The 27,038-nt window shown below is 52.4% G+C and overlaps 1 protein-coding gene across 4 annotated transcripts in view; it reads left to right on the top strand.

Annotated features, from left to right (window-relative positions):
* Positions 1-594: 594 nt before the first annotated feature.
* Positions 595-27,038, top strand: part of CD6 (CD6 molecule) — a 40,194-nt gene continuing 13,750 nt past the window's right edge. For 2 of the 4 annotated variants that reach the window (XM_086677265.1, XM_086677264.1), the window contains exon 1: positions 596-845. In XM_086677265.1, coding sequence (XP_086533391.1) covers positions 785-845 — 61 coding nt within the window. In that variant the 5' untranslated portion in view covers positions 596-784. Of the gene's footprint in view, positions 846-27,038 lie in introns of all 4 variants that reach the window. The other 2 variants (XM_086677266.1, XM_086677267.1) reach the window with 2 other exon arrangements.

The following is a 27,038-nucleotide window of genomic DNA, read 5'->3' as shown; positions in this document are numbered from 1 at the left end:
CTTCTTGGACCAGCTCCCCTGCCTGACTCTCACCAGGGAATGAACACCCAGCCCATAGGTGGGGGCCGGGGGGGGGGGCACTGGAGCCTCCTGTGCCATCTCGGGGGACAGGTCCAGCCTGGGAGGATGTGGGGGACACCCCATCTCTCAGACCCTTCTCCATTTACAATTCTCCAAAGGGCATCTGGGACTTTCCCCTCTCAAAAGTGCAGGACCCCACCCTCCTCCTGACCAGCCACAGACACACCCAAGGACGAGGTAAATGTCGCGATTTTATCCCAGAAGAGCTGGCTTCCGTGGACCGGGACAGGGAGTGGGTCATGCGCTCACTCTTCCCACCTGGACTGATTGATCATCTACTGTGCTTCAGGTCTCCAGAAAGGAAGCGTGTCCGCGTTTCCCTTTTCTTTGGGAGACACTTGGAGGAAGTGTGTGTGTGTGTGTGTGTGTGTGTGTGTGTGTCCCTCTCTATGACTTCTGGGGTTCAGCAGGGCTGGGTGGGCTCACAGGCAGCTGGGCTCTCCCCCTCAGCCCCTGTGATACCAGCCTGGCTTCCTGGAGACCAAAACCACAAGAAGAGAGCACAGAGGTGTGAGAAACACACTCACAGGCTGGTTTGGTCGCATGCGTGCAAAGGAGCGCTCTCTCTTGCGGAGAGAGAGTCATAAACAGGAGCAGCCAAGGTCCGAGCGAGCGAGCGGGTGCGAGGAGCACCCAGCAGCCACGTCCACCTCCTGGCCCGGGGATGGCGCTTCCTGCTGGCAGGCACGCATAGCAGCCAGAGATGGCCCCGGACATGTGGCTGTTCTCTGCTATCCTTGGATTGCTGTTGGCAGCCCTCTCAGGTAGGGCCCCTTTCCCATCTCCTGCCGCTCATGCTGGGCGACCTGGGTCCTGGCCTCTTGCTTGGCCCCCTTTCCGGTCATTTTCTCACTCACCTTTCTAGAACCATTTAGCCGAGACGGTACCAGGGAGGCCCCAGCTACGGCAACAGCGGCTGGGACCTGGAGAGGGGCCAGGATCCCCCTGGGGGAGCTGGGCTGTGCCCGGACGGTGCCAGAAGTCTCAGCATGCGCGCGTGGTGTCTTGTCAGCGGGCTCCCAGGGTCTGAGGAGGGAGACGCCTCCCACCATAAGTTTGGGAACTCCCCCATCCCCATTTCTCGGTGACTCTCAGGGAGAGAGAGAACGGTCCGGAGACAGAATTCAGGGAAGCCAATGGGAATTGAGGACAGCTGGGGGCTTGTGGCTCACATGCAACCAGTAAGGGGTAGTTTAGGGCACAAGTGAATAGGAGAGCTCTTGAGGACCCCCTCCTGCCCCCTCCTGAGCTCCCCCAGGGTGCCAAGGCACTTTGTGACCTGGGCAGGGGCGTCAGGCAGGCAGTTTGGGGGCTGGCTGTGTTCATCAGACGCCGTTGGCCTCTGTCGAGTGCGGGGTCCAAGCTGGCGGGAGCTGGGCGGGGGCCCAGAGTTGCTAGAGATCCTGCTCCTGTTGGGACCTTTCGGGGGATGGGGAGACTCATGGAAACAGAATTCTGGGCCAGGGAGCCCGGGTCCGCCTGGCAGGGGAGATACCAAGTGCTTTCACTTTGCTGTCACAAGGGGACCCAGAGAGGCCCCATCAGGAGGGCCACCCAAGCCCAAGCCGACTCGGAGAGCTGAGAGAGGCGGGGAGTTATTTGGGATGGCGGACAACTCCTCTCTTGGCCTCCATCTAGAGGCATGTGCTCCTGAACTCACCCCGGGTCGGGGAAAGCCATTTAGCTGGAACGCGTGTGCCTTCATCTCCGTGTGGGCTCGTGTGGTCTCTCTCGCTCTACCAGGAGCACCCGGAACTCAGCCGCCTTCTGCCCCGGAGCTAAGAGCTAAGACCTAAGACGGACAGAGGGTCAGAGTAGGGGCCCCTCCTTCCCCATCTCCACTGTCGCCACCCTCCGTCCTTTTCCATGAGACCCGACCGCCGGCCTAGGCTCAGAATGAAATCTGGGACAGAGAGGGTGGCTGGCCGGCCCCTGGGCCCCGGGGAACCGGCCTTGAGTGGTGCCGCAAGCAGGTGGGAACCCAGGGCCCCGGGAGAGGCCAGGAGGGTGAAATGAAGGGACTCCTGGAGCCAAGGTCCCTCCACCCCAGCCCTTTTTGTCCCCTCCTGACACTCCTGCCCGCCTCACCCCACTCCCAGCACAGATATTTCACTCCGTGTTTCTAAAGCCACATTCATATTCAATGGTCTCACTTGTTACTAATACCAGTTTAGTCTTGAAAGGAAACTTGATGTCACGATTCTAAGTGGAAAACCGACATCATGTGCCATAAATAAAAGATGAAGGTAAGCATAAAAATAAATGGGGGTGGAAACCAATTTCTATTACGTGCTAGCAAAAAGTTGAAAGAAAGCAAAGGTCCTTGAGCCTGAAGCCGACACCTGTCCCCTCTGTTAAAGGGGAGACGGGGTAGCGATAGAGACACCCTGGCTCCAAATTGTTACTTTCTTCTTGATTTTCCAGGGGGACTGATAGCACTTGGAATGGGGAATAGTTTCCCTGCCGTGTGATTTAATGGCACTAAATGCTGCTTCCTGAAAGCCTCCTAAAGGGTCCCCAGAGGCATATGTCCTACTGCTGACAAATAGGGCCTGGCAGGAAGAACATTGCCGGCAGAAGGAAACGGTGTCCCCAGGAGTAAGGTGGGGAAGGCCAGAGCGAGCTGGTGTAGGGAGGCTGCTCCCCGGGCCTGCCAGAATGTTCTTCCCCGCCCCGCCCAGGTCCAGCAGGCCCAAACCCCAGCAGAGCTGAGCCCTAGGCGGGCAAGATGGACCCCGATCTGCCTGGGGGGTTCTCCTTGGCGAAATCAGTGTGTTGGGCCGATCAGACTTGGGGAAAGGAAATGAGGGTCTCCAAGGAGAGAAAGAAAAAGAAAGAAAGGAAAACAACAGAGATGAGGGAGGAAAGGATCCTGGAAGAATGAGGCCCCAGAGCGAGTCCCAGGGCCTTCACTCTGACAGCTGCATGGAGCCCCCGAGGGGTTAACAGGCTGCGTCTGGGGCCGCAGGAGGCCAGAGGCTGGCCCTCCTGGGCCCCGGAAGACCCAGCCATGGCTCTTTCACGTTCAGCAGGCCTCCCCTCTCCTCTGTCCTCTGCAGTCCTAGCACCAGGCTCCATCCTGGGCCTCACACAGCCATTTCTCTGGCCAGGCTGGCCTGGGTTCTGGGCCCTTCTCTCCTCAGGTCTGGGTGCATGCTGTTCAATGACCAGGGCAGGGACCACGCTTTCCAGTTCTGCTGGTGCTCCCTGGAGGCCTGGGTCCAGGACCAGTTTGTCCACATACCCTCCAGTTTTGTGCCTCAGTTTCCTGATCAGTCATCTGGGGACGAAGAGGGAGAAGGAATGGACTTGAAGCCTTTTTACTGGGGAAGATTGGGTGGGGTCAGGAGGCCAGGGTATTGCCTGGGCCCCATCTCTGACTCACCCTGTGTTCTTCTCTGATCTGGACTTGGGTTTCTGCGCCAGTGAAATGGGGTGCTTTGGGTGGACGATCCCTAAGGGCTCGGTCAGACCTGACATTTCTGTGTGCAGAGCGATAACATAGAACCAGGCCTCTCCCCCAAGGGCCATGCCGAGGTTGGTGACTCTAATTCCATCTGGACGGTGGTGGGTTGAGGGCTTCTGTTGTGCACTAAAAAGGCTGTTTGTGGTTACTTTATAAAAAAAAAAAAAAAAGTTTCTTAAATTAACAAATTTTTTAACATCGATTTTTTTCCTTTCGCTTGTAAATTCAATATACAAAAATCACTTTATTTATAAGTCCAGTAATTTTCAACAATGACTCTCAGGGAGCCTTTGATGAATATCTCATCAAATCAGGTTGAACGGAGTAAGCGCCTTAAATAATAAATACCACTCACAAAGGTAGCTAATTAAATTCCCTTAGATCTGTAATGTCTAATATAGCGGCCACGGGAAGTTGCATTTGAAACGCGGTAGTCTGAGTTGAGAAGGTTGGAAAGGTAACATACACAGCAGATTTCGAAGACATGTTCAAAAAAAGAACACAAAATACCTCATTAGTAACTTTTATGTGAATTGTATGTTGAGATGATAATTTGCTGGATATGTTAGGTTAAATACATTTTATCATTATAATTAGGTTGATCTATTCCTTTTTTACGTTTAAAAAATGTGGCTACTAGGACATTTTAAATGACCCAGGTAGCTTGCATGATGTTTGTATCGGATAGCACTGCTTTACCTAATCTAAGCTGCATTTGTACATCTAACGAACTCGATTGTCTTATAAATGCTTCAAACAGCTCTAAGAAACACAACTGTTCCAAGGATTTCAGAGAATACTTACAGATCTAAAACCCTAACTTTTAAACAAAGTGAGGATTAAGTTCTCTGAAATATGCCAATAATGTTTACAGACATTACCAAACTCTCTTAAGTTTTTAACTCAAAATTTCAACTGAAGTCAATTACTCGGTCACACACACGAGAAATTCCAGCAGCCACGTGTTCTTTAACATCACAGGTAACAGGACTTCATGCAGCAACACAGGGAAATTGATCCAACCGAAACTTAACGTAAATGTATAATTACTCGGGGTTTCCACGTCTTTCCATCATCTTTATTTTTCAAATTCTAATCTTCTTGGGCTTCAAAGCCACTTACCAAGAAGAAAAGGCTTGTCCCATAGCAGATAACACGGATTATCCCCCTGGAGACTGGAGGTTCTGTCTTAGTGCATTGACAGGAGGTCAGCTTTTCTATTGTTTTGCTGAAATAGAAGATTAAGATTCTCCTATGCTGCTGATGCGTGTGAGATGAGCTTTTGGATAGGCTGTGCCCTCCACTTGAGCCGGTCCCTTGACCTGTGACCTCTGGACCCAACTTCTGCAAGCCTAATTCTCTATGTGTCCTGGATCAGATTTAATCCAATCCACCCGATTGGATTAAATCAAACAAATGTGTTTGCTATTCTATTCTTCTTCTTTTTCTTCATTCCCCCCCCCCCCTCATTCTTCCCAGCCGACAAGACAGATGTATAAATAATATATGACTGGCATCTGTGTATTTCTCCTGGCTTAGTCTGGCTCTCTGGTCACAGGTCAATGACTGGTGGGGGACGTTGGCATGACGGTCACCATCGTTGTGATGTGGGATGACGCGGCTCCTAGGGTAACGTGGCTTATTACAGAGGCATCTAGAATGAGTAAGAAACACTGTCCACTGACTGCCTCACTCAGTCTGCGTTTATTGAGGCCTGCTGGGAGCCAGTCTCATTGCCTGATAGGGAAGCTCAGGCATCACATTGGGCCCCCAGCCGTTGGATTCAAAGGCTGAAGAATCAGCCCTATTCCTGGGGACAAGGGAGGGATTAAGCAGGTGGCCCCAATGGAGGCTTTGGGACAGGGGCTTGGAGGAAAAGACTAGGCCATGTGGATGGCTGTGAAACCACCGACCTGTACCCATGTTGATGCTCAGCCCTGCACTGAACAGACCCTGGTGGGGGCTGGAATCCCCAAGCCCATCTCCTCTCTACTCACAGCGTCCTCAGACTCTCCATCCCAATCCCTGGCACTGCCTCCTACCCGCCCCCCCAAGCCTCCCCCAGAGTCAGGGTTGCCAGAGTCCCTCAGAGCAGGACTTCCTGGGGGCCCTCATTCCTGTCCCTTCCCAGGGTTTTCGAAAGCTGCCAATTCACTGATAATTTACTTAATATTTTCAGTGGATATTTGATTTTTGTTTTTATTTTTCGACAGCAGAGATCCCAATGCAGGGCTCAAATTATCTTTTTGAGATCATTTCCTGAGCTGAAGTCGGATGCTTAAACAACTGAGCCACCCCAGGTGCCCCTAAGCTGATGTTTCAAGGTGTAAATACTTTCGTTTTTAGAAAAAAACTTTATCTTGCTCCCTTAAAGATAAAGCCATTGTAAATCACCTTAATGGTGGTAATGGTGAAAATAAACATCATGGAAACAAAATGTCACTAAATTCTAGCCAAATGTGTTGCTGCTTTCCTTGAGCTCAAATGGGAGGGTTTCTAGATGTCAGAGAGGCATTAGGGACTAGCGCCCTGAGAGATTTTCTCCTCCCAGTAGTCAGAAAAGCTGAAAGGGCATAACTGCCTTCATGTAATTTAACAGCATGTCAGTGACCACCTAAATCATTTCTCAAGGCTTCAGCTATGGGCCTCACCCTGGTCCGGAGAAAGGACCAGGGTGGTGGGCAATCTGTTCCCCTTACGGGACAGAGCCTGGGGAAGCCTTCTGCTTACCTTCCTGGTGGACATCTTAGAACATGGCGACCCCGTTTCGGGATGTCCCCAGGCCCCCAGGACAGCCCCTAGACTCCTGGTGAGCCTTGCAGTTGAGAATGGTGCCCAGATTCACATCCCCCCAGTTTACCTCTGGGAACAAGCCCCTGTAGGGTGGGGACAAGGGACCAGGAAGACGGGTGAGCGTAGGATTTTAGAACTCACTCTGGCTCTCGATTGCAGGGGAATCTTGGGCAGGCCCATTCCTTCCTCTGGGCTTAGTTTCTTCACTGGAAAAACGGGCAAATTGAACACTAAAAACCCAGCCTAAAAACCCTCGTACTCTGTGGCTTTACCGTTTGTGGAGCAGGGCAGCAGAGATCCAGCTGTTAGAAATCAACTGGAGTATGGGCGCGACATGGTAACCCCGGCTGGCACCTGCCACGCGGAATCGTGGACCCTGGCCGGAGGCCGGCTTGGCTTCTCGGTCCCGGCTCTGGGTGACCTGGGTTATTTCTCAGCTTCTGTGTGCCTGCAGGCTACAAATAAAAACACCCACCTCACCACATTATGAAATTTAGATAATTGCATCGGAAAATGCCTGAATATAGTAGTGCTTAAAAATGTGAGTTATAAATGTTACACAGCCAGGAGAAGCGTCTTATAAATGCGAGTGCAGGGTTTAGCGGTTAACACGCCGTTTGCACAGTGAGCTCGTTTACCCACATGACAAGTCCAGCGTATAGATGAGGAAACCAGGGTTTATCGAGGCTGAGAGACCGGTCCAAAGTCTGTAGCTAGTAAGTGACAGGACTTGAGCTTAGGGGTCGCAGCTCTGGCTCTTTCCCAGGGAAGAGCGGCCTGGCTTGCCTCCTGGAGGGCTGTCCTCGGGGCTCCTTGCAAATAGGAGGTTCTCCCCCAGCTCCCCCATCCCCCCCAGCTTGCAGTCTGAGGGGTCTCTGAGGTTCCTGGGTCTCCTGGAAGGCTTCTCAGGGACAGATGGGGTCAAATGTGGCTGCGCCCTTGTGGGGTCCTGCTGTGCACCCACCCTGCCCGCCTAGGCCAGAAATGAATGAAGGGGAAGCTGAAGAGGCACCGCGAGCCTGGGGACGGTTTGTCTGGCGGGAGGTTCCATCTAGTCACATTTATTGGGCGCCTGCTGCGTGCCAGGCCCTGTACAACACCGAGATGTGAGATACGAAGGTTTGTCCTCAAACACTTTACGTGCTGTGAGGAAGATGATAAAACACACAGGGTCAGCCTGGGGTACGTGTGACAACAGATGCAATCCGTTGACAGCCGTAACCACCATTCACTGCAGGGGACTTACTGTTCTGTAAGCATCGGCTGAGCGGATGCTGTCCCACCCTGACATTGGGTCATTTTATGGTTGGGTCATCTAAGGCTCAGAAGTTTATGTATTTGGTCCCAGGCTGGGGGCGGATCCGGAGTTTAAATCCAGGTCCGTAGGTCTCCAAAACCCACATTCTCCGTCACAGAGCTACACTGCCTTCCAGAGCTGGGAGTCTAAGAGGGGGAGGGCCCGAGCCTCCTGGAGACACTTGGTGGCTTCTCAGATGGGCGATGGCGGTAGGGGCAGGGGGGTGGGGTGGAACCTGGCTGTCCCGAGGGGGCTGGACATACAGAGAAGAGTGGCCCAAACATCCTGGGCACAAAGTATGCAAAAACTAATGAGGCCTGAGGAAAGTGTAAATGGTTCGTTGTGTTGTGGCAATATCAGCTTCCTGGTTTTGGTAAGTTACTCTGGTTAGTTACATAATATGTCATCACTGGGGGGAAGCCGGGCAATGGATACACGAGACTCGTCTCCATGCTATACTGGGTGGGAAACATTCCTTGCAGAAGGACCGATTTGAGCAGAAGCCTGGAGGTGAGGCAGTCAAGGGGAAAGCCCAGGACGGGCTTGCTGTGGGGGGTGGCTGACCAGCCGGCCCTGCTGGTCCTATATGGGAACGTTCTCTTCCTCCTGATTCATCTGGACTGCTGTGTGGCGGGGATTCGATGAGCTGATATTCATGAAAATGCCAAGCCCAGTGACTAGCCCACAGAAAGCACACACATAGACCGTACACACGTTTAAGGATGTTAGCCGGGCAGTCACAAGGGTAACGGCTTCCCAGACAGCACTCTGTAAATTCATAGATCTATTTCCTCATTGCAGCCCTATGAAATAGGAGTTATTACCCCCATTTTACCGATTAAGTGGCTGAGGCTCCGAGAGGCGAAGGGACTTTTCCTAGATCACACAGCTAATAGATGCTAATAGATGCTAGTGGATCTTTAACTTGACCTTGTGACTCCTGATCCATGTTCTTTCCCAGCCCTGGAAAATAGGCAGGGTTTGGGCCACGGACCCCGTCCACTTCAAGATTTCTTCGGGAAAGGTCTCCCCATTCTCTGGAGACTTTTCATCTCACCCACTATCGGCTGGGCGGTCATGGAACCCGGTTAAAAAAAAAAAAAAACAGGGGCGCCTGGGTGGCGCAGTCAGTTAAACGTCCGACTTCAGCCAGGTCACGATCTCGCGGTCCGGGAGTTTGAGCCCCGCGTCAGTCTCTGGGCTGATGGCTCAGAGCCTGGAGCCTGTTTCCGATTCTGTGTCTCCCTCTCTCTCTGCCCCTCCCCCGTTCATGCTCTGTGTCTCTCTCTGTCCCAAAAATAAATAAACGCTGAAAAAAAAAAAATTAAAAAAAAAACAAAAAACAAAAAACAAAACCCTTGAAGCTACTCATGAGTCAGAAGCCACTTCCTGGCCAAGGAGCCACTCTGAGCCTCAGTTTCCCTGGCTGTAAAGCAGGGTCAATGTCAGCTTCCAGAACCCGGGTCTAGGATGAGGCTCCAAGAGATGTTGGCTCTGGAGTACTTGGGAAAATATGGGGTTCGTGCGCATGCTGAAGAGTCCCATGGCCATAACTGCTGCTGGGCCAGGGGCCATGACAGGAGCTCATGGGGACGGCAGAAAAAGAAGAAGGAAGCCCGAGTTTCCGCCCACCATTTTGTAGAGTCCTGTGGCCCAACCGCCTTCTGCCAGAAAATGGCCACCGAGAGAGCCTCTGAGATGCCAGCCTGGACAGGGAGAGAGGGCGGATGGGGCTTGGGGGATGCTAGACTGGGATCCCAAAAGAGGAAAGTGATCCCCTGGCTTTCCCCTGCGTCTCCACCTGTGTTAGAAGCTAGTGGCACACGTTAGAAGGTCTACCCTATACGTCTTCATGCCTCCCCTCCATCATGGCCAAGCTGAACTGGGCTCTCCAGGCCGTGCTCGCAGATGCCCACGGGGTCTGTGCATGGGGCCGCAGGCTGTGCGAGTGAGGAAGGGCCTCAGCGCTGGGAGCTTCTCAAGATGTCTTGAGGGTCCCACCTGAGCACCCCACTTCCAATCTGGAAGTCAACTGCTGAGGCCTGAGCGAGGGAGGGCACAGAGCTGAAGTCACCGTGTCGCCACAGCTATGTGCAAAGCCAAGCACAAGCTCTGTCCATTTGACAGAAGGACAAACTGATACTCACAGAGCTCCAGCCATGCAGCCAGTCGCTGAGAGAACTGGGACCCTAGCCACCTTCTGGTCACCAACCCACCCCCACCAGCTGCCTCTTTCTAAATGGAACTTAGGGGAAAGATTTTGATCTATGCTTTTTTTTAATTCTTTTTTGCTAGGGTGCTCACCTCATCTGGGAGGAGTGCGTGAGAGCTGGGCTGGGCGGGGGGGGGGGGGCAGAGGTGGGAAACCATCCCTGGACCGTGTCACCCCCCACCCCCTGCCTGCTGAGTCTGCTCAGGGAGATTCACTTTTCCCTACTTCCCTTGACTAAACTAAAGTCACTTGCCAAATGAATTCAACTCCTCGGAGAAATGTGCCACATTCTCCAGATAGGATTCTAGAAATATCATGACAGTATCTGGGCAGGAAGAAACCCCGGAGGGCTGCCAATCATGTACTCCTGTTTGTCAGAGGAGAAAACCAAGGCGCAGACTGGCGGGGGGGGGGGGGGGGGGAGGGGGGGGAGATGGGATCAAGGTCACGGAGCGGGAGTGGAAAGTGGGGCCTGCAGTGGGCATAGCGGGGGGTCCTGTGCTCTCCCCAGTTGACATCAATACGAAACTAACCCTCATCCACAGAACTTTTTCAGATTTTTCCAGTTGTGCCAATAACGTCCTTTAAGGCAAAAGAAAACTCCAGTTAGGGGACTGTCCTTTATTCTCATGTCTTTCTGTTCCTTCAACCTAGAATAATTTCTCAGATTTTCTTTCTCTTTCATGACATTGATCCTCTGGAAGAGTATGGTCCAGTTATTCTGTGATCTGTATCCCAAGTCGTGGTTTGTCTGATGATTCCTTGTGATTAGTCATGCCTTCTATGGCAGAAATAGCACAGAAGTGCCATGGTGTTATCGTCGGCCTCTCGTGTCAAGGGGCGTGCCCCATCGGCTTGTCCCATCTCGGTGTTCTAATTTTGACTGCGTGGCTAAGGGGATGTCTGTAGGTAAGGTTGCTCTTTTCTGCTTTGTGACTCATGTGCGTCCTGGGGGCAGATTCTGTGAGAATGTATAAACACGTTAGCTCCCCTCAAACTTCTACCCTCTAGTTGTGACATTAGTGATGACCCTGGCCTGAATCGGTTACCATCACTACCGTTTCTCCATGGCGATGTTACCACGCCATATCGTTCCTTCTGCAAGTTTAGTCACTGGCTTGGCTTCCTTGGCTCAGGTTCAGGGGGTAGGAGCCAACTGGTTCAGCGCCTCGAAGGCTGGAGCTGAAGAGGCCAAGGTGTGGGCCCCTCAGGCTGGGCCTCTGGCGGCGGCCATCTTGCTCCACCTCAGAGGTTAGAGCTTGGTTCAGTTCCTCTCTGCTTCCGGGCCGCTTCCCTCCCCGCCTACAAGTTTTGCCACCCATTTGTAGCTCCCGCTACATGTCGGGCACCGTTTTCAGCCACTGAGGATACGGGACACAGCCTCAGACTTCGAGGAGCTTATATTCTAGTGGGGGGGAAACAGACAAATGAACAAGCACATTTCAAAATCAGTATCACATCAGAAAGGAAGTACCTGCAACAAGGGAAATAAAGCAGAGTCCGAAGGACAGAGAGTGACTGGGGTCGGGGTCCAGGTAAGGCCTCTGGGGGCATTTGAGCAGAGATGTGACTCATGAGATTAACCTGGAATCGAGATGGAGAGATCAGGGAGCAGGACCTTCTGGGCGGAGGGAAGGCAGGTGCAAGGGCCCTGAGGTGGACACCAGTTGAGGTGCTGGAGGAGATTGCTGAGGGAGCAGGGAGCAGAGAAGATAGAGACGGACAGGCTGCAGATGTCAGGGATCGTCAGTCACGCAGGGGCTTGGAATGAACCCGTGGGAAATGGGAAATCTTCAGAGAGTTTTAGGTATAAAAAGACGTGACCCGATCTGCGTTCAGGCATATACAATTATTTAACAAATATGGTTTATGATCAACTCCACACTTAAACCTAAGTCAGTTTGTTTGGACCTTCTGTCACCATCATCCATTTCCAACAAATATTACTTCGGTAAACAGAATATATCCGTATAAACAAAACACTGAAAACAAAGCGGCTTTAAAGAGCCTGCTATCCAAGCCTGAGTCACTCTCCCCTTGGTACGAAGCGTTGGGTGTTCAAGGCTGGGCGGCACCAGCCAAGACTTGGAACCCCAAGCACCAAAGGACTGGAGAAGGACTAATTTCCTTTACTGTGGGATTCAGTACCAGTTAGTACCCACTCTTAAATTGTCTGGGGACACTGGAGGGCCATGCCGTGAGGGAAGGAAGTGCAGTCTGCCGGGCACCCTCAAACCAGCCGTCAGAGGCAAGGGAGCCCCCTCCCTCCAGCGGTCAGACCCCATCTGGCCCGGTTGGCCCATTTTACCCTGGAGAAACTGAGCCCCCTCCCCACCCGCCGCCCCGTCCCACAGGGACTTACCCAAGGTCATAATCCTGGCTTGTCTCACTTCCGCCAAATTCCGTTGTCACTTCCACCGGGTTCCAGCTGAAAATGCACACGCGCCGTAAACATTAGTCATCCTTATTGTAAAAATCGTTCTAACAACCACATGAAAAGAACTGTCACCCAGCACAAAACTCAGCCTTTCGTTCTTGAAGGAGGCAGGCTGCAAGTCCCTGGAGCGAGGCGCGTGTTTTGTCCCTCGTCAGCATGACGGTGGGTGCGGGGGGCATCGTGCTGCCTCTGATCCGTGTTTGTCAGGACCGCTGTGAGCACGTGGAATCTGGGGTCCGGGAGACGAGCGTTTGATTCCAGACCCCACCACCTCCTCGGTGGCCCTGGGCGAGGTCCAGAACCTCCTGAGGGGACACGGGCCTACGCCCCAATGCCAGCTCCTCCATTCTTACCCTCAAAATGGAATTTCCACCTTCCCTGAAGATCTTTACGGACCATTTCTAGCCATCTGCACGTGCATGGATGGTCTTGGTTCCAGCCATGTCAACAGAAGCCATGAAACAGTCCCGGGAGCACTTGCGGGTTTAGGGTCTGGCCCTCTGGAAGTGAAGGAGGGGGCACAACCATGCATCTTGCAAGTTCCCCCCTCCCACCCGCCTCCTGGAATTCCCTAGAAGTCCCAGGGGCCCTCCCCCCGCCCCCAGCCCCTGCCTCTGGAAGGCCACCTTTGTTGCAGGTATGTGTGACTTCGTTTTCTAGAGCTACCATAAGGCAGCACCACGGATTGGTGCGTGAGCAACAGAAGTGTATCGTGTCACAGCTCGGGAGGCTGCAAGTTCAAGATCAGGGTCTCCTTCTCAGGCGGGGAGGAAGCATCTCTCCCAGGCCTCTCTCCTAGCTTCTGATGGTTTGCTTGGCATTCTTCGCCATTCTTTGGCTTGTAGAAGCCCTGATCCGATCTCGGCCTTCATCTTAACGTGGCATTCTTCCTACGCACATACACCCGTGTCCACACTTCCCCTTTTCATGAGGACCCCAGTCCTCCTGGACCAGCCGCCCCTCCCACCCGCCCCACCAATGACCTCGTTTTAACTTGACTACCTCTGTGAAGAGCCTACCTCCAAATAAGGTCACATTCTTAGGTACTGAGGTCAGGACTCCAACATATCTTTTTTGGTGAGACACAATTCCACCCATAGCCGTGTGTGCACACGCGTGTGTGTGCGTGTGTGTGGGGGTGTGTGTGTGTGTGAGAGAGAGAGAGAGGGAGAGAGAGAGAGAGAGAGAGAGAGAGGGAGACTCAGGGGTAGAATTTCTGGGTCATGACTATAGAAATGTTTTTAAAGTCGTTGTGTGGGCTCGGCTCCCCCCAGCAATCTACAGAGTCCCTGCTGACCCCCGTTCTCAATACTCAGCATTACCCCACTTCTCAATTGTGGGTGTATGATACCGTTTCCCCGTGGCCTTACTTTGCATTTTTCTGATGACTGTGAGGCTGGATACTTCCCATGAGTTTATGGGTCCCGCGTGTTGCCGCTTCCGTGAAGTGCCTATCCAGGCCGCTTGCCCAGTGTCCCATCTCTTGCCTTTTCCTTATTGATTTATAGACAATCTCCTTTTCTAAGGACGGTTTCCTTTAAGGGGGGGCGAGGAGAAGGGAAGGGGAGGGGGAGGTTAGGGTACCTTTTGTGGCCTTAGATGTGGAGGACTGACCTGCACAGTTACTCCTTCGGGAGAGAAACAGAAAACCGCTCTGGGTCCTCTGTCTCCTTCTGGAATCCGTGGGGCCGGGTGTGATTCAGAACCGAGACTGTTTGGATTTCTTCTCTACTTTGTCAGGTCTCAGGCAGGGCCCGGTCAGCCACTGGCATCGAATACATTAATATATCTGCAGCAACAATGTGTGATTGTCCACACCACACGGAATAAACAAAGACCTTGCTTCGGTAAAGGTCAGGTGCCACCACCAACAGAGTTAAGAAAACACTTTCAGTTTGGGGGTCTCTGGGGCTCCCAGACCGCGGTAAGGGAGTGTGCACGCAAACCCCAAGCTGGGCCCTCTGGTGCCCCCTTTATCGGCTAATCCCCCTGACTGCTCCAGGGAGGTGACATGACCATCCCCATTCACGTTGGAGAAGGGTCGCCGAGGCGCGGAGAGGCTAAGAAATCCAGATCCTGGTATGAAGAGGAAGAGGGGGACTTGGACCCACATCGGTCTGACTCCAGGGCTCACAGACGTCCAACCCTCTGGTGGTGGCTTCTTGGTTTCTCCGTTCCCCAGGACTCGAGAGTTTAGAAACAAAGTCACAAGCCAGAGGAGTGGATTGGGAGGGCAGAGCACAGCTGGGAGTGAGCGGTGGCTCCGTTGGCTGAGCCAGACCCTCACCCCAAAGCAGTGGGTGCCGGTGGCCAGAGCTTGGGACGCCCACCCCAAAACTCTTCCGAACTTGCCAAGTGCCCATCATACTCTGGTACTGACCAAACATTCAGCCGGGCCTCTGCGTATCCTGGTTTGAAGCCTAAAGGCTTGGGGAGAGGCGCTGATCAGAGATCTTAGCCGTCACTGGGAGCAGGGGCTTGAGAAAGCAGCATGTCTTTCTGGTGTATAAATCGGGGCTGAAGCACCTTGGCAGAGAATGATGGGAAGGCCTGTGAGGCCAGGCCACTGGCCGGGAGAACAAGGCGGGTACAGACAGAGGAATGGGTCGTTGCTGCCCTTGGTGATCTCTCCTCCTGGCCCACTCACCTCTGGAAAGGTGCAGGTTGGGTCTCTCGAGTCCTTTGTCCAAGGCTTGGATGGCTCTCTCTCTCTCTCCCCACCACTTTCTCATCCCTGAGAACTCCTACACATCCTCTAAGACCCCTCCCGATGGTCCCCTGCTCTTTGGAGTCAAAGTTATTCCCACCCACCTCTACTTCTCCTAGAGCACTTTGCTCTGACCCCTGGGATAGAAATTCTCCCCGACTGTACTGAGCCATGAGTACATGTGTGAGCCCTACCGCGATGTGCGCACAGCCTGGCCAACGGTGAGGAATGAACGAAGGACCGAAAGAATGCACCTTCTTGGCTAAGGGTTAAGATAGGCAGAAACGTGGAAGGACTTTGAGCCCCCTCAAAAGCAAGCCTACGTGTGACTTGTGGAGGGAAGCGTGGGGTGACCGTGAGGCCTGGTGGCTAAGACTGTGGGCTCAGACTGGATCTGAGGTGATATTCTGTCCCCCGCCCCCAGCTCCCCCCAAGACATTCCAGTCCCAGCCTGAAGTCACATGCTCAGGAAGGGGCCCTGGTTCCTTCCTTAGAGGGATGCCGATGGCTTCCAGCAGCTCTGGGTGCCCGACATCCGGGGGCCCTTCTCCTATGGGGGCTTTAGGCCCCCTCAGAAAGGTGTCAGCACCGCCTCAAGGAGCTGGGGGGATTTTCATCCCGTGCCCACACTCAAGCTTCATTCACCCAGAAACTGCTGTTCCAGCAGCTCTCAGAGACTCAAACCAGAGTCCCTCCAGAGAGCCAGTGGGTGGGGACAGGCCCCCTGGAAAACCCTGTGCGGCCCAGCAGGGTTTCGGCTTCCACTGAAACCCAGAAACCTAGCCCTGAGCTTTGCACAGGGGGCCATGCTCTGGAGGATTTTATTCTCGAATCTCATTCTGCCTTCACACACCAGTCCCTGACCTGCCCCGGGGCCTTCGCTCGTGCCGTACTCCCGACCCAGAATGCCCTTCTGCCTCCTCTCACTGGCTGATGCCGCATGAAGTCATGGAAAGAATAAATATGGGGAGCAAACCTGCATTTGCATTCTGGGTCTGTCAACACCAAGCTTTGTGACCTTGGGCTAGTAACTTAACTTCTCCAGGCCTCTTTGTCAGGAAGACGGGTTTCCTCACAGGGTTGTCATGAGGATTCTGTACAATAATGTATGGAAAGCACTCGGCACAGAGGAAGCCCTTGGTAAATGTGCATCTGCTCACCCGGTCCTAGTAAAACGCTCCTTGACCATCAAGGCCTCGCCCAAATCCTCCTCCCCTGCAGGAACTTTCTAGACTCACCCTCCTCAGGGCTCCCTGGGGACACCCTTTGTGCAGCCAGAGAGACAGGATTTAGCCAACTCATGACACCTGGGCCTCCGGGCTGGACCCCAAACTGCAGGCTGGCCTGGGGGTCCCTCACCTCCACCTTTCTACAGTAGAGCCCAGAGAGGGCCTGGCCACGGGCATGACCCTGGAAACATGGGTGGAGCTAAGGCGAGTTATACAGACTTCTATTAAAAATAACGGGGGGCGCCTGGGTGGCTCAGTCGGCTAAGCATCCGACTTCGGCTCAGGTCATGATCTCATGGTCCGTGAGTTCGAGCCCCGCGTCGGGCTCTGTGCTGACAGCTCGGAGCCTGGAGCCTGCTTCGGATTCTGCATCCCCACTACTCTCGTTTAAGAAATGTTTACATTTAAAAAAAAAAACAAACAAACAAGAAATGTTTCCATTTTTGCTACATTTGGCAAAATGATCTATATTAATAAGAAAGAAAACCAAATAGATACTGTTGAAATACGTATTATTCTTTTCCTTCCTTCCCCAGAGGATTCACACACTCCAAAGTGTGACATGTATATCATTGTCTTCCGTGCTTTCATATTCTTATTACACAAAAATGTATCAATACCCAATGGATGGGCACATGTGCCATATTTTATATAAGTGTTAGCATGCTGGACAGGCTGTTCTAACACTTACTTTTCTCATTCAATATATTATGTTTGCAAGATCTATCCAAGTGGACAGATAAAGATCTAGTTCATGCTTCTAGCGAAATAATCCAGTCTATGAATATAACACAGTATCTTTAATTATTTCCTGCTGGTGGGCTGTTAGATTACTCCTAATTTTCTTTTTTTTTTTTTTTGTTTTAATTTTTTTTTACAGTTATTTATTTTTTAAGAAACAGAATGAGACAAAGCGTGAGTGGGGAAGGGGCAGAGAGAGAAGGAGACACAGGATCCGAAGCAGGCTCCAGGCTCTGAGCAAGCGCTCAGCACAGAGCCCGATGCGGGGCTCAAACCCACGAACTGTGAGATCGTGACCTGAGCTGAAGTCGGACGCTCAACCGACTGAGCCACCCAGGCGCCCCACTCCTAATTTTCTTTCTGCAGTAAAAATCCCTGTGGATGTTTGCATGTGAACATGCCAGATAATTTTTTCTAGGATATGTATGGAAAGGAATAGGTTTGGGGGTCAAGGTCTGAACATCTTCAGCTTTTTGAGGTATTATTGGCCATTTTTCGATCCGTTATATGTGCAACGATGTGACCATCCTGCGTAATGTGTTTATAATCCGCTCTATCCACCTCCTATGCCCATGTGCACACACACACACACACACATCTATCACATATACACGTTCATAGTCATTGACCCGGCAAGATCTTGAGTACTTAACCCAGCCGGCGTTGGGTCTCTCTTGTGATCGTATGTCAGTCATACGAGACATTTACATCTGTGAGGTGGGGGAAGCAAGGCTGGCATATAACGAGATTGGCCCAACATGCCCATGGCGTGGAGGCAGCTGGGTTCCAAACCCGGGCAGGATTGGTTCAAACACCCCCCCACCCAAGACCTACTAGAATCAGAATTCTAGAGGAGGGACCGGACGTCTGCCTCGCGCACTCAGTGGTCTGAATTCTTATGGGGGATCGAGCAGGTGGGACCTGTGAAAGGCCAGTCAGTGCCTCTGGCCTGCTGGGCTCTCTTGGAACCACATCCCTTCTGTCACCCCTTGGGCTTAGTATGGAGCTGCTCATGACTCTCCATGGGTGGTGGTGTCTCATCTCACCGGGCGGTGGTGGTCCAGAAGGTGGGGTCTGGCGGAGGCGGCTGTGGGGTCAGGACCATGGGAGCCTTTGGTTTTGGAGGAACTCCTGTTACCATGGCAACCGCAGGCCCCGTCTCGTCTCTAGGACCACAGGATGAACATCTCTAGAACTTGCAGAGCCAGGGAAGGGGGCAGCAATATGTGAGTGTGGGGCAGCTCTGCTGAGGTTCATAAGAGGGATGGGGAGGAAGGAGGAAATAACGAAGTCTTTGGGGGGCTGGAACTGTCCCTTTGCAGAGAAGGCTGAAGGGTCCTCAGAGCCATCTTCGTGCCTGGGACGGAACGTGTAATCGATGGCCAGATGCCCCCCCCCCCGACCGTATCCACTCAGGACAGGACAAGAGAAAGTAGGCCAAAGCCTCAGGATGGGGGAGTCATCACGACAGCTTCCAGATACCACATCCGAGGCATTTCACGTATGGTCTCCCCACAGCCCTCGAGGCAACCCACAGACCTTCCCAGTTACACGCTCGTGTCCCTGACACCTGCTCCCGTCCCGGCACGCGGCGAGCGGTCAACGGGTGTGAATGGAATTGAACGCAGGCCAGCCACAGACTCATTTCTCAGCTCTCGGCACAGTGTCACTCACACAGCCTTGCTCTCTTGAGCAAGAGAGAGAACGGGGGACTTCCAGAAATCTAACGGGCCCCAAAGCGGGTTATGTTGCGTTGTTCCTATGGTTGAGCTTCCCTTTCGGTGGGAATTATGAGCGGCCGTTGGACGTGGCGATGAAGGGGACAGAAATTCCAGCTGGGCATGCAGGGAGGGGGTCACGCAGATGAACATCCTCTGTCGTGTGACAGGGTGACGCAAGAAAGCTGAAAAGGCTGGATGTTCTCTGCCCTGAGGGAGTGGAGTCCTCTGGAGCTCTGAACTCCCATCAATCGTGTGCTGTCTCAGCTTGGGCTGCTAGAGCCAAATGCCACAGACTGGATGGCTCAAAGTACCAACGTGGTCTCACAGTTCTGGAGGCTGGGAAGTCCAAGGTCAAGGTGCCTGCAGGCTCAGTGTCTGGTGAGGAACCTCTTCCTGGTTCATGGCTGCCCCCCCTTCCTGCTGCGTCCTCATGTGGCAGAGGGACAGAGTGCCTGTCTCCTGTTCTTTTTTCCATCAGGAGGTCCCCACCCTCATGACCTCATCTAAGCCGAATTGCGTCCCAAGCACCCCACCTCCTGAACCATCACACTGGGGAGCAGGGCTTCAATATACAGATTTGGTGGGTTGCGGGGGGACACAAAGGTCCAGTTCATAGCGTGTGCACTGAGTTTCCTCTGTGTCCCCAAGATTTTCCTAGGTAGAAGAGGAGAGAGTGAAATCAAACAAAAACGCCCATCAAATAAAATAAAGCCAAAATCCCAAGTCATTGACTTCCCCTTACATTTTCTTTTTAATTAGAAAAATTTTTTCTTTCAGTTCATTTAGTTTGAGACACAGAGAGACTGAGTGGGGGAGGGGCAGAGAGAGAGAGAGAGAGAGAGAGGGAATCCCAAGCAGACTCCGCACTGTCAGCGAGGAGCCCCATGCAGGACTCGAACCCACAAACCGTGAGATCACGACCTGAGCGGAAACCGAACGTCAGATGCTTAATCGACTGAGCCACCCAGGAGCCCCCTAACTTCTCTATAGGTTCCAAAGGGAGGAAGGTCACCCCAACCATCTTGGACTTAGAGATTCCCAGCGGGTACAGCCTGGTCTGTTCACCACAGCCACCGACACCAGTGAGCGAGGGTTGTGCTGTCCCACCAAGCCCTTGAGCCAGCCTTAGTCTCCGTGACAAAGTAAACGCAACCCGACTGGATGTCACAATCTCCCCCCAAGTCCCTTCGAAGACAGAACACAGCTACCTCCAGTTGCAAGTTACTTGTGTAAACGGGCACCATGCTTCTTTCCAAATTTAATGGAATTGTAGCTTGTTCCTTTATTCTGTCCAGCCGTTCGGCGGATCGCTGCCCAGTAACGACCTCCAGGGAATTTCTTGAAAGAGAACCAGTCGCCTAGTCCCGCCCCCCCCCCCCCCCCGCCCCCCGGCTGCTTCCCCGATACCCGCCCCACCCCACCCTGGTTCCACTGGTGGTTGGTCTTCTAAGTGTCCCTTTCCTCCTTACAATAGAAACGGGGGGGGGGGGGCAGACAGTACAGGACCCAGCCTGGGTCGGGGAGCTGGTGGGGAAGGGGCAGGGGCAGCTCGTGGCTCAGCTGGCAGACTTGTGTCCTCCGTGTTATGAGGGCAGTGGGACAAATGCCATCCCAGGAGCCTCTGCCCCAGGAAGGACGGTCTCTTCACGGTGGCAGCTCACCCTGGGAGTCAGGGCCCCTTTCGGAAATCAGCCCCCGGAAGCTGTACCACCATTATGGGGGGAGCTTTCATGTCTGAGTTCAGGGCTTGCTGAGCGGTGCAGAGGTGGAAGGAGTTTGGAACATCCCCTGGCTTGTCAGAGCTCCCCGCCCCCCCCCTCCACTCCCCCCCCCCACCACTCCCCTGCCCCCGGCACTGTCACTGAAGCCGAAACCAGGACCCTGGATTCCAACCAGTGGAGTAGAGCAGTTGAGAGTGTGGGCTCTGGAACCAGAGAGCCTGGGTCCAAATCCCAGCTCCGACATTTTCTCACCGTGTCATCTTGGGTAAATTACAAAACGTCTTTGTGCCTCAGTGTCCCCACTTTGCGGGCTTACTGTGGGAATGAAATGAAATTAAATGAGTTCTTCTAAAGTATTGGAAGGGGCGCCTGGGTGGCTCAGTCAGTTAAGCATCTGATTCTTGGTTTTCGCTGGGGTCACAATCTCATGGTTCATGAGTTCAAGCCCCGAATCAGGCTCGGCGCTGACAGCACAGAGCCCTCCTAGGATTCGCTCTCTCTCCCCCTCTCTCTCTCTGCCCCTCTCCCACTTATGCACGTGTGCTCTCTCTCTCTCTCAAAATAAATAAATAAACTTAAAAAAAATAGTTAGTAAGGGCAGGGCTGGGTCTCCTGTCCAAGCCTGTGGATGCAAGGCCCATGTTCTCCCCCACATCGTGCTGTCTGATGCAAATAGGATGTGAGCCACATTGGTCATTTTAAATTCTCCTGTAGCCACATTTTAAAAAGTGAAAACAGATGAAGTTAACATAATGATATATTTTAACTGAACCCATATGTCCAAAATATCATCTCAACATGCTGTCAATATAAAAAGTTATTAATGAGCTATTTCACAGTCCACTTTTTTTCTTACCAAGTCTTCGAAATATGGTGTATACTTGGCATTTAAAGCCCATCTCAGTCCGGACCCTAAAGTTTCATCAGCAGTACTTGATCTGTATTCGGATTTCATAAAATTCGCTATGGCAAAGGTAGATTCACGTATCTAAGCAGCTCGAACGGTTTTTGAAGTTTTCCAACGACTGGATCAAGTATCAGTTTGTAAGATGACATTTAAACGAACTGCGTTAAAATAAAATGAACATTGCAACCATATCGGACAGTGCAGCACAACACAGTTCTCCATTTTGGACCAAAGGATCTCTAACATCTCCAGATTTCTACTCCTCTTGCCGCTTTGGTACATACGAACTCTTTGCATATGGTGAACCGCCCCCTGTAATGATAGACTGAGAGCACAGGACACATTTTCCATTTATATCGACAGGATATTGGAAGTCGTACGATGTAGTGGTTTAAGGGTGGCTTCTGAAGCCAGACTGCCCAGGCTCTACGCTTGCCTCTAATGCTGACCAGCTGGGCGGCCGTGGGTGATTTGCTTAACCTCTCTGTGTTGCAGTTCTCTCTGTGATGACACAGGGAGGCTGATAGTTCCCACTTCATAGGATAGTTTCAGGATTCGAATAGATACTACATGGGATTAAAGCGCATTGATAATACTCATCATCTCTGGGGCATACAGTGAGTGTTCATTAGAGTTGCCTTTCATTATATATTTTATCTAATTATAATGAAAGGATCGAAGGACTAGAAGAGACCAGAAAGCTATCAGTCTGTTGTCTTGCAAGTGAGAAAACAGGTCCGGGGAGTATAAAAGACCCATCCGAGGTGACACAGAGAGCCAATGATAGAAATCAGCCCGGACCCGCCTCCTCTAACACTCAGCCCCGGTGTGACCCCTCCACTCTGCCCCCAACAATCCTGACATTTACCAGAGAAGAAACGGCTTGACCCACGGAGCACACGAGCTCTTTGTTTCGCCTCCAGGTGTGAGTGTGGCTCTGGCTGACACGGCCACACTGGCCACGTGGTCTGCCGGACCCTCTCCACAGGCTCGGGTGAGCGGAATGAGTGGACAGCTGGCTTCAAACTCATTGTGGGGGCACCTGGGTGGCTCAGTCGGTTAAGCGTCCAACTTCAGCTCAGGTCATGATCTCGTGGTTCATGAGTTCGAGCCCCGCGTGTCGGGCTCTGTGCGGACAGCTCTGCCCCTCCCCCACTTGGGCTCGCACTCTCTCTCTCAAAAATAAAGAAACACTAAAAAAACTCATTGTATTAGTATTGCGAGCCAACCACATGTTCTCCCCGAAAAAAAGGCCCGCTTGTTTCTTTGGAGACCTTTGATTTTTAATTTGTCGTAGAAGATTTTAAAAATTTAAAGCAACCGAAAGAGAGAGAAAACAACAAAACTCGCCGTATGGGCATATTTCCTGCTAGTGTTTTTATTTTTCCTATGCTTTTTTTTTTTTTTTCTGTAGTAGAGATCACATTTCATTTATTTATATCCTTTTAGCATCTCTTCTGAGCAAGGCACTGTGCCAAGTGTTGGGGATATGGAACATCCCTGTCCCTGTGACCCTTAGAATCTAGCGGGCCTGATGGGAATCAACAGCACATCACTAAAACCACCGTAACTGCATGCGACTGGGGCCACGGAGGGAAAAAATCCAGGGTTCAAGGAGAGGACAGAATGGGGGACCGAACTCGGGCTCCCTCTGGGTCTCAGAAGACCTTCAGAAGCTTAAAGCCGGGCTGGGTGGGGTTCTCTCTGTGGGCCCCCTCCACGTACGTGGCTGTAGCCCTCCGTCTCCACCCTGCCTTCCCCCAAACCCCGGCCCTGCAGCATCACCCTCTCGGCAAGCACTTATTACGTCTATGCTTTTCTCGGCACATCTTTGGAGCCTTCAGCTGGTGTTTCTCTCACCCCGTGTGCCTGGTGTGCCCAGGGCGGTGTTCTGGTGACCCCGAAGGGGCCTGACAGCTCCCCTCCCCCACTTGCTCTGACACTGGGCCGGCCAGCTGGGCCTCGGCCTCTCCTTCAGTGTCTACGCCTCTTCCCTTTCCATGTCCCCCAGCTCTCCAAGCCCCAGGGAGTCCCACGGGCCTGGGTGACACAAGAGGAGGACAAGTGTCTCTCAGCCTCCAGGAAAGGTGACTCTTCATTTTTCCTGTCCTCGGTCGCCTACATTTCACGTTCCCTTGGCATCTTCCCCTGGCTACCCTGTCCAGGGTCCTGTCCCGTTCTGCTCGGGGCCATCTGGAAAAGCTGCTGTCCGTCGTCCTGCGCTGGGGGGGTAAGCTTTTCTCCCCCCTGTCGGAGCCCTCCCCTCCATCTCTCATCCCTGTGGGTCCATACTTTTGCAGAACGGGGAGGGGGGCACCACTCAAGATGATTTTGTGGGGCACACAGCATAACCGAGTTTAGTATCCAATAACACGGAGCCACGTGGGAAGAAAAAGATTTAATTATTTTAATGATTTTCTCTTCGAGGCTCTGTCATTCTTTCTGAGCCTACCAAAGAGACCATCTTTATTCGATGATGACGCGTCTTTTAATATTTCTTATGTGGCTTTCCTTTTAGTACACTTAGTTTCACAGTTAGCTTCCATTTGGGGCACGCCGTACTAAAAGTCCATTTGTGCTCTATATTCGCTAAGTTTGTGCACGTCTACCTCGGTACCTGATTTTATAGAAATGCATTCATACCACACATGGTTTCCTAAATACAGCCTTTTATCTCCTTCTTTCCTTGTTTGCTTTCTCTCTCTCTCCCTCTCTTCTCCCACCAGCATAAGGCTCGGCCCCAGGACCAGTTACAAAATGTGAAGGGGCCCCCCCAGTGCAATAGAAAAATGTAGAGCCCCTTGTTAAAAAACTGTTAAGGGGCGCCTGGGTGGCGCAGTCGGTTAAGCGTCCGACTTCAGCCAGGTCACGATCTCGCGGTCCGTGAGTTCGAGCCCCGCGTCAGGCTCTGGGCTGATGGCTCGGAGCCTGGAGCCTGTTTCTGATTCTGTGTCTCCCTCTCTCTCTGCCCCTCCCCCGTTCATGCTCTGTCTCTCTCTATCCCAAAAATAAATAAACGTTGAAAAAAAAAAAAAAAAAAAAAATTTAAAAAAAAAAAAAAAACTGTTAAGAATTTCAAGATGAAGACAGCACTAAACCACGTCCAGGGAACCTTCTGAGTTGGGGGCCTGTGAATGCACAGGTCACACGCCCATAAATCTGGCCTCCTCTGTCTTTCCCCCCACACCCTTCCCCATGTCCATATAATCGTACCAGTTCATAAAAGGTGTTTTTTTTTTTCTTTTTGGCCATCGCTTTACCAAAGTTGTATCACATTACACCTCCTTCCCTGCATCTTGCTTCCTTACTCAACACAGGATGGAAACCCCTCCAACCGGTGTGTGTCCATTTCATTCTCTATAAAGGCGGCATCAGAGGACATGCTGTAAATGGGCCATAATTCATTCCATTTCCCCAATGAATGAGCATTCACTCTGTGTCCAGTGATTAGCCATCCTAGACACGCAATCCACACTTTTATAGTTGCTGTAAAGCAGATTCCCGGGAAAAGGTAACGGTTCCTTTTCAAATAAATTTACTCCAGCAAAAAGTGAATCAAATGCAAAGATAAGTGTGAAACGCAGGACCAGACAAAGGCAGCAAGGACGCCTGGGACGCACCGGTGCTGCGTTGGGCCCTGCATGCCAGCCGAGGCCTGGATGCAAGGAGGGTGGGAGGGAAATTCTTCTTTTGTTCCTACAGGCACAGGACTCAGAGAACACAAAAGCCAGGATCCCTCCTTGGGATTGGGGGCAGGAAAATGCCTGGGACACAGAAAACAAACCCTTGAGAATGAATAAACTGCCTTGGTGACAGCTGTCCTTCAAGCTGGCAGGTCTAGGGGCGCCTGGGTGGCTTAGTTGGTTGAGTGTCTGACTTCTACTCAGGTCATGACCTCACGGTTTGTGAGTTCGAGCCCCGCGTCGGGCTCTGTGCTGACAGCTCTGAGCCTGGAGCCTGCTTCGGATTCTGTGTCTCCTTCTCTCTCTGCCCCTCCCCCACGTGTGCTCTGTCTCTCAAAAATAAATAAATGTAAAAAAACAAAATAAAACCTGGCAGGTCTACTCACTCCTCCATCAGCCAGTCAATCAGCAACCACGGGGTTGGACAGCCTGGGACACAGGGCTGGTTCAGCTTTGAGCCCCGCCCTCCAGGGTTTTCTGGTCTAACAGAAAGCATGTGTGTTTTTGCACACGAAAGTGGTTTCCCAGACCCAGAGAGACACACGCAGTCGATCTAGGGCCCTCCACACACACACACACACACACACACACACACACACACAGAGACGCTTGCACACAAATGGTCACAACCACACACTCACACACCCACCACAATCACAAGCACACACACGCCACAGCCAAGACCCCATTCCCCACCCCGGGCCCTGGCACACGTATTGAAAACTGTTACTCTGTGGCACTGGGACCATTGCTGTGGGAACCGGGATTCTGCAGTCCTAACCTCGGGGCGTCTGGATCCTGGTTCTGAATATTCCATTAGCCACGGAGTTTGTGCTCTGAATTCTGAGTCCTCTCCCCCCACCGGGGGTCAGGCTGCGCAGCCAAGCAGGGAGCTGGCAAGGACAGGCAATTCTAGGCCTGATTACTTTCTGTCTGAGTGATGGAGTGGCCCACATGGGTGCCTACAGGAGAGCTGTGTCTGCAGGCCTGAGCGTTGGGTGCGCCTGGGCGCACGACTGGGTACGAGTCCGGAGAAGCTTCTCAGAATATGTAGCAGCCGTGCCTGAGTCTGCAGCCCCTAGATCAGTCAGGCCAGGCCAGGCTGGGCCGGGGTAACAAACATAGGGTGAAATCTTCATGGCTTACCCCAGCAGAGGTTCACTTCTGGGTTTTTTGGGTTTTTTTGGAGGGTTTGCGTATGTTTTTTCGGAGGGGGCACCAGGATGTGAACCGGAAAAAAGGTTTACTTCTTACACAAAATTCCAGTTGGGTCCGCATTTCCCTCCATCTTGTGGTTGCATCAGGGCCTCCAATACTGGGTCAAAAGAGAAGAAAGAGAAGGAAGGGACGAAGGAGGCTCGCTGCCTCTTCCCCACATCGGCCCATCAGCGAGCACACGCCCTTCTGAATGCAGGGGAGAGACCCTGAATGCAGGGGCGCTCCTTTGGGAGCACAGCGGCCCTGGCCACAGCCCTCCCTTTCTGCATCTGCAAACTGGAATATCCCTGCCCAGCACGGAGCCCATTCCTCGGAGACTGTTCAAATCCAAACTCTGCTTTTTGCTCAGCTGGGGCGGGGGGTGCCTCGGGCCAATATCAGTCGGGGTCCCAACAGGAAACAGGAGGCGCTTTCAAAATAGGAGACTTTGAAGGGGCTTATTTACAAAAAGATTATTTACGGGGGCACCTGGGTGGATCAGTTGGTTAAGCATCTTCAGCTCAGGTCACGATCTCAGTTTGTGCGTTCGAGTCCCGCGTCGGGCTCTGCACTGACCATGTGGAGCCTGCCTGGGATTCTGTCTCCTTCCCTCTCTGCCCCTCCCCTGCTTGTGTGTTCTCTCTTTCTCTCTCTCTCTCTCAAAAATAAATAAACATTTAAAAACACACAGAAAAACAAAAAGACTATTTACAAAGGATAAGGTAAGCAAGAACCAGAAGTGGCTGAGCTGTTACCACTCTGGACCCAAGGAGACAAGACCAGGGAGTGGTCAGCGAGACCTGGAAGGAGAGAGTCAAGGACAGGAGGAGCCAGGGGAATAAGCAC

Source organism: Puma concolor, chromosome D1, assembly GCF_028749965.1.
Source record: "Puma concolor isolate L17-30 chromosome D1, mPumCon1.1.hap2, whole genome shotgun sequence".
In the NCBI taxonomy this organism is placed as follows: domain Eukaryota; kingdom Metazoa; phylum Chordata; class Mammalia; order Carnivora; family Felidae; genus Puma; species Puma concolor.
This window is presented reverse-complemented; position numbering and strand designations above follow the sequence as displayed.